We start from the raw sequence: 6122 nt of genomic DNA on the forward strand, positions 1-6122 counted from the left end.
TAAAGATATCAATACCATGCTAGTGTAACATCTCACACTTAATCAATAATAGAAATCCAATAAAACAGATTAAGATTCATCGAAGTTTAATTAAACACATAATTATTGCACATGATCGATTATTCATTTGTCATAAAGCTAGTCTAGATGATCCAATAGGCTTGAGGTCATATATTGTCATCTCCCACACTCAAGCAATCATATCATCAAAATTGAGCAAATATACGATCTAGTAAACAATGATTCAATTGAATAGACAGATGATCCAACCATCAACAGTTTGTTTAGGCACATACACAATTGAACCAACAACAATTCATAGAAGCAAATACACAACCCAACTAGCAATAACTCATTCACACATATGCAAGATCCAATCAAAATCACCACAAACCATCACATTCCCAACAAAGCAACAATTCAACCATGCATATATGCATGTGGTCTAGCCAAAAGCACAATTCACTTAAGGAGATACCCATGACATCATCAGGTTCGATTGTCGTAAACCCAATTAAGCATAGAAGACCACAATGTATCAAAGGGTGGACACGTCACACACATACAGTCACGAGATCACATTACTGAGCTCAATCAATCACAAAGCTAGTTCACAAAGATTCTCGGTTTGAGCAACACACTAGAGGTGGACATGATATGACGACCATCGAATAGATCGCCAGTATGATAATCAAATCGATGGACAAAGTATCGCCATCACAGATCGATCCACTAATTCGATCAAGAGGTACATAAGATATAGAAGAAAAGGAGTTAAATTGTGCCAGAGCAAATCCCACCAAAAGGAACTCCTTTGCCTGGTAGGGCCAAATATGCAATTTCTTTATATATTGAATGCCTCTTCGGTTTCCTCTCTTTCTCTGTCTCTCTTCTTTCCTTTCCTTTTTCCTTTCTTTTCCTTGGAAACAGGGGAGGGGAGACCAAGTGGGCTCTCCAGATCTTAAGAGCAAGGGTTACCCCTCCCAATCGCCATAGCCGTCAAGCTTTCCTCTCTCTGAATGTTTCTTTCTTTACCAAGGATTTGTTTTATCCCATAAACCAAAACCTTCTTCATGAGAGAAGACCTTTTCATCGGTGAGCGGCCATGGGATGCACCAGCAGCACCTTATCCAACAGATCTCTGAGAAACCCGAGAAATCGCCATCGCCATAGCTATCATCACCATCGTCATCTTCATCATCAGAAACAGTCTATATCTGTTGTGGGATTGATTCTAGACAGAGATTATGCTTTGAGAGTCATTGAAAGAAACCAAGAAGATGGAGAAGGATCAAATAACCAAAATACCTTCTCACACCTGCAGATCAAGCAACAATTAGAAGAAGAAGAAAAAGACGACGAAGGAGGGATTGGCGGTGGCATGAATGCCAATCCCTTTCAAAGCAATTTAGAAGGAGTAGACGTTTCTTCTGGTAAGTTGTTTACTTCTTCTTCCTCGTCTCTTTCTATAAATGTTAGAAGGAGAATAAGAAAGCTTGGAAAAAATAATAATCTCCAGAGCCCACCCAAGCTCTCTACTCTGCAAGAGAGGAGATTGAGAAGAGCAAACCTCGAGGTTGGTTCTATTGGGTTTAGCTCTGATGACGATGATAATGATGAAGGTGATGGGTTTGAATTTGCGAAATTAGAGAAAGAAACCGGTAGTTTCGGTGCTGGGAAACCACCCCTTTGTACCTCTACGATAGCAGTTTTTCGCGATGAAGAAGAAAATGGATCCTCAAAGACCACCAATAATTTAGAGGTTCTTTCCTTACCTCGATCAAGTGATTCAATCTTGTTATCATCGTCGTCCTCTTCATTCGATAGAGAAGAGAGCTCTTTGTTGTGGGCTGGTAGTACCCTTGATTTTTCTCCTCCAAAGATAGAGATGGTTTCTTCTCAATGTGGGACATCTCCTTCATCCTCAGTCACTTCTTCTTTTCCTCCGTATTTTGAGGATGTTTCTCTATGTGAGCCTCCAACAAGGATGAAGGCGACGATATTGTGCTCACCTTTCTCCAATGCTTCGGATGATTGTGGGTGTTTTTCTCCTTCAAGTACATGCCTCTCAGAGACGATTACCGAATCTTTGGCACCCAATGATGCATTTGTAGATGATGATGATGATGGGACAATAGATTCCCAAGCGTGGAACTGTTCATTTGAAGATGATTATAGTAGCATGGACCATCCTTCACCTCCATCTTCATCATCATCAACATCATCAACCTCAACTTCATCATCTTCATTACCATCATCATTGGAGCATTTGATTCCATCCCTACCAGATGATCTTGCACAACTATGTTTGATGAGAGTTCCCTTTATCAAGTACAACCACATATACCGAGCGGTGTCCCGCAAGTGGAGGCTGGTTTTATCCTCAGACGAGTTTTACAAGATGAGGAAAGCACTTGGGATTGGCGAAGTGCATATCTCATTTGTTGTGCATGGAAATAGGGTCCAAATCTTCAGTTTGAATGCTCGGCGATGGTTTTGTCTCCCACCCTTACCTAGAGAGAATAGAAATGTATGTCATTCTCCCGAATCAGATGGAGCATATCAATCCTCTCCTCGTGATTGTACTGATTGGGGAATTGACCCATACGATTGGTGGCAAATCGACACTGTGGCAGTTTCTGAAGGGACTCTTTTTGTTCTTGGTGGTGATAAGGCCGAGATTCATTCTTTCAGAAACCCGAGTAAGCCCACAAATCGAGTGCATAAATACGATTTTTGCAGAAATTGTTGGGTCAGCGTTTCATCGATGCAAGTGGCGCGCTCACATGCAGCAGCCACATCGCTGGGCAAGTCAATGATGTATGTAGCTGGAGGCAGTGGAAATGAAGAGGAAGGATGTTCAGCGGAATGTTATGATTCAGAAAAGAATGAATGGAAGCCAATACCGAGAATGAATACATCAATGAGGACATGTGTTGGCCTAGAACATGAGGGGTGTTTCTATGTGAAAGGAGAGAGCAGAGAAGCAGAGGATCATGTTGATGGAGAGATATTTGATCCATCAGAATGTTGCTGGCGAAAAATGAGTCACGGGATGAAGAGAGGGTTGGAACGAGGCCCGATTGCATCATGTGGTAGAGATTTATTTGTGGCTGATTGGAAAGATTCTGTGCTGAAAGTATATGTTCAAGAGAGAGATTCATGGTTTGTGGTAACAAAGCTTCCGGCTAGAATTAGCCGCCTTGTTGGCCATTCTGGTTATCTATACGGGTTAACTGGAAAAGTAAAAGTTGATCCGTACAATCATCAAATTATATCGGATGCGCCTGCTGAGGTATGGAGACTAAAGTTAAGGGAGAGCAATACTGTTACTAATTCAACAATGCATTATAAACTTCTCGAAACATCCTCATCCTCATCAAATGATGAAGGGGAATTATTTTCAGGAAAGCTTAATTGTGGGGATTGTAAATGGGAATGTCTTTGGTGGGATCCTAAGCAAATGGTTAAAACTGGTGGTTTAGCATGGGTTCCTTGTATTGCTCACTGTACCTTATTTGAAGATTAGGCACGTAATTTTGCTCAAGTGTGATGGTCATTCATTCATTCATCTTCCTCTGTGTTATTATTACTGAATGATATCAATGGATCGTTCTGAGTTCAAAGATTTCTCTAGGCCTCAAAATGATGATTGGTTTGTGTTGAGACCCAAGGATCTTAAAAAGTTCAAAATATGAAGATCCTTTTGCTCATTCAAATGGTGGTGACAGGATTATATGAATGTCAATAATATTTCTTGTTTGGTGGGATAAAACTACCCTTACTATCACAGCCATTGCATGAGCTAATTTTTGTATATGTTGATTTTTTATGAGAAACAGAAATATAATCCCCTGATTGTCCTCTTACCAGGAAAAATGAGATATGCAGTAATAATAATGAAAGTAAATAATAATTATACTGACTTGAGCTGTTGAAAATGTAAGAAAACCTCATTGTAATAATTAGACTGACTTCAGCTGATTCTTGTTCATTGTTTTTAGTCATTGTTGTATATGGGTTTCTTTCTTTCTTCAGTTATTGTTTATTTTCGTTCTTTAGGGCATATTTGTGAAGGGTCGTGAAAACCAAATTAGTCATTTGATTGAGTGACCAGACCAGACTGCATTGTCGATGTTCAACTTTAAAGCTTACATAAAGGTTTTCAGGAGTAAAATTTAGGCTAACAATGCATGATGATCTAAAAAAGTCATCCTATCTGATTTCTTTAGCATGAGGAATACATTGATGAATTTATTCTGGCCCCAAGGTTTCCTATCAATACTTCTTGGGTGTCATGTTATTGACTTACTACCATCACAATCTTCACCATTTGTGGAAGTATACTTTAGAGACGAGAACACGTCATATCAACTTGTTTGTATTTCTTATCAAATCTTCTTAGATGGCTGTCCACCGGCATCACATCTCATCTCAACATCTCACTAAGAGTAGACTTCTCATATATGACACACCATCTTACCTTCAATCCTATGCATATTGCAACTCTTCAACAACTTTTGTTAATAGTTTGTCACGTTGATCAAAATACTAGGCTAACATAAATTATAGAATACATGTGTGAATAAGCTCAAGAGGATTAAGAAAGTATTTGCCAACATAGTACCAATTGGGCACAAAAGTAGGTTTTAGGCTTACGTATTTATCATTTATATACACTTGTGGAAAAAGGAAAGAAGATGGTCCATGACTTCTTACTTAATGATATGATGGGTAGATGATCACTACAAAACCCTAATGATGCGAAGCACAAAGTTACTTCTATAGTAAGCATGAATGGAAGGATTCTTTACCTCTATGATACCACAGGGGTACCATAGCCCCAATGCAAAGGGGTGTTCCATAATAAATAGATTATGTACACAAGTCGTTACTTTGTACTCCATTGTCTATGAGGTAATTGTGTTCTTTTGCTCAACATATAATTTATTATTGTAATATCACTCAAAAGGATATGCACGCACAAACATCGAACTATAGACTTATTAGCACAACATGTCGAATTTGCGCATGCACATACACTCACATTCTATGTTCGGAAAAATGAAGAAAATGTATTTTCTATAGAGAAACATTCTTGACCATGTATCCACTTGTTTTTGCCTCATTGAAATTGTATGCTTGTTTATGCCCATGGTTTTTGTGACCACATGTGTCCCTTTTTTGTTTGTGTTGAAATGAGAATCAAGGAGTCAAGTAAATCATTATGAAACAACTCCTTTGTAAACTAAATCACATCTATTTAATATATCAACCCTCTTGAGACCAAATCAAACCAAAATTCATACCAATATAACAACCATTGGACCTACTTGACATTGCCACTGGTATTTTGATGTAGCATTCAACACAAGCATAAAGCATGACAAGACAAACAAAGAACATTGGCATTAAAAAGAGAGAAAAGACTTAAAAGTAATCAAAGGATAGTAAGGGAATATAGATTCAAGGCAAATCAAAAGAGAGTTAGCACAAAGAACAAAATTTAGCTAACACGTTTGAATGGCATTGGATTCGTGAAAGAAAACAACAGAGTTCTTTTCTAACACAATAAGTAGTTTTTCATCTAACTTTCCAGAATGTTTGTTCTCTTCCTCTTTTCCAATTCTAAGAGGACCAAGCAAAAAATGGACCGTGTTAGAAAATGGAGAAACTTCCAATAATCAAATTAAATCATGTAAAATGTAAAGCGGACTAGATTGTGACTCTCTCATGTTGATGAATTAGTACATTTTCCTAGCTCAAGCTCTTGGGTCTTATTAATGGGTGTACATGCAGTTTGCAAAAGATTTGTCTCGACACATGTCTTTTGATAGGATATCCATTTATATTTTGTTGACGTGATTTCTACATCGTATGGAAATATTCGTTTCCTTTTCTCATATAACTACTTACAAAAATATCAATTGGGATACCCTATCTATTTAGGCATATTGAAAAAAGAAGCTTTGAGGACGATGTGATCACCTTATTTTGGTGGGATCTTTATGGATGCTATTCCATACACATTGATCTATGGACCCTATCCATGTATTTTTCTAGTGATGGGATTGACATGTCTTTGGCTTTAGGACTTATTTCTCAATACCTTTCCCGTCAAT

General features: G+C 38.1%; 1 protein-coding gene across 1 annotated transcript; it reads left to right on the forward strand.

The window, feature by feature from the left end:
- Nucleotides 1-899: 899 nt before the first annotated feature.
- On the forward strand, nt 900-3547 carry LOC147853556 (uncharacterized). Its single transcript, XM_087332051.1, has one exon. It carries the CDS (start codon nt 1106-1108, stop codon nt 3527-3529), a length of 2424 nt encoding a protein of 807 aa, XP_087188177.1. The 5' UTR covers nt 900-1105; the 3' UTR covers nt 3530-3547.
- The last annotated feature ends 2575 nt before the right edge of the window (nt 3548-6122 follow it).

This window comes from Azolla caroliniana, unplaced genomic scaffold (assembly GCF_043228905.1).
Source record: "Azolla caroliniana isolate FFs.n. ecotype wild unplaced genomic scaffold, voAzoCaro1.0.p SCAF_16, whole genome shotgun sequence".
Taxonomy (NCBI): domain Eukaryota; kingdom Viridiplantae; phylum Streptophyta; class Polypodiopsida; order Salviniales; family Salviniaceae; genus Azolla; species Azolla caroliniana.

Excerpts from the sequence above, each read along its gene's own strand:
- LOC147853556 (XM_087332051.1), top strand. The coding sequence starts at position 1,106 with ATGGGATGCACCAGCAGCACCTTATCCAACAGATCTCTGAGAAACCCG.